Source organism: Haliaeetus leucocephalus, unplaced genomic scaffold (assembly GCF_000737465.1).
Source record: "Haliaeetus leucocephalus isolate CR32 unplaced genomic scaffold, Haliaeetus_leucocephalus-4.0 Scaffold407, whole genome shotgun sequence".
Taxonomy (NCBI): Eukaryota; Metazoa; Chordata; class Aves; order Accipitriformes; family Accipitridae; genus Haliaeetus; species Haliaeetus leucocephalus.
In genome coordinates this window covers 23,161-23,919 of record NW_010972843.1, presented here as the reverse complement: position 1 = coordinate 23,919, position 759 = coordinate 23,161, and the positions used below count along the sequence as shown (strand labels likewise).

The window sequence follows — 759 nt, the reverse complement described above, 5'->3', positions numbered from 1 at the left end:
GGCACTGGGGTATGCTGAAGCCTGCTCCCACCACCACAGGGTCCATATAGGATTATGGACTGGTCCAATATGATCCATATAGCCCAGTCTGATACATCTGATCCCCAATATAACCCCCCCCAGCTCAGTCTATTCCTATATACAGGCACTGGGGGATGCTGAAGCCTGCTCCCACCCCCATGGGGTCCATATAGGATTACAGACCAGTCCAATACAGTCTATATGACCCAGTCTGATACATCTGATCCCCAGTATAACCCTCCCAGCCCGGTCCTTTCCCCTATACGGGCACTGGGGGACGCTGAAGCCCCATCCCACCCCTATAGGAACCCTATAGGCTCCCACCCTGGTCCCCTAAGAGCCGTATGGCCCAGCAGGGGCACTGACCGAGGATGCGGACGCGCAGGAGCTGCTGGCCTTGGCCGTGGGGCAGGAAGATGGAGCAGATATAGGTGCCCTGGTGGGCGACGGCCAGGGGGGCCAACCGCAGCGTCACCTCCCTGACCCCCCCTTCCGTCGTCCCCAAGAGCAGTTGGACCCCTGGGGTGGCCTTGGGGACACGGGAGGTGGCTGAGTCGTAGGTGAGGAGGACACGGCCGGCGCCACGGTCTTGGTGCCGCCATTCCAGGGCGAAGGGGCCGGGGGGGGCGGCGAAGGCGCAGTGTAATTCCAGGGCGGCCCCCGGGGACCCCCCCAGATCCGGGGTGATGGTGAAGACGGAGAGAGCCGCTGCGGGGACATGGGGACAGTTGGGGACAC

At 62.7% G+C, this 759-nt stretch overlaps 1 protein-coding gene across 1 annotated transcript in view; it reads right to left on the bottom strand.

Annotated features, from left to right (window-relative positions):
• Nucleotides 1-387: 387 nt before the first annotated feature.
• The window catches only part of ZBTB22 (zinc finger and BTB domain containing 22), a gene marked incomplete at its 3' end in the record, with an annotated part of 8,918 nt that continues 8,546 nt past the window's right edge, over nt 388-759 (bottom strand). The window contains exon 3 of the mRNA XM_010574123.1: nt 388-729. Within this exon, the coding sequence (XP_010572425.1) occupies nt 388-729 (342 nt within the window). The remainder of the gene's footprint in view (nt 730-759) is intronic.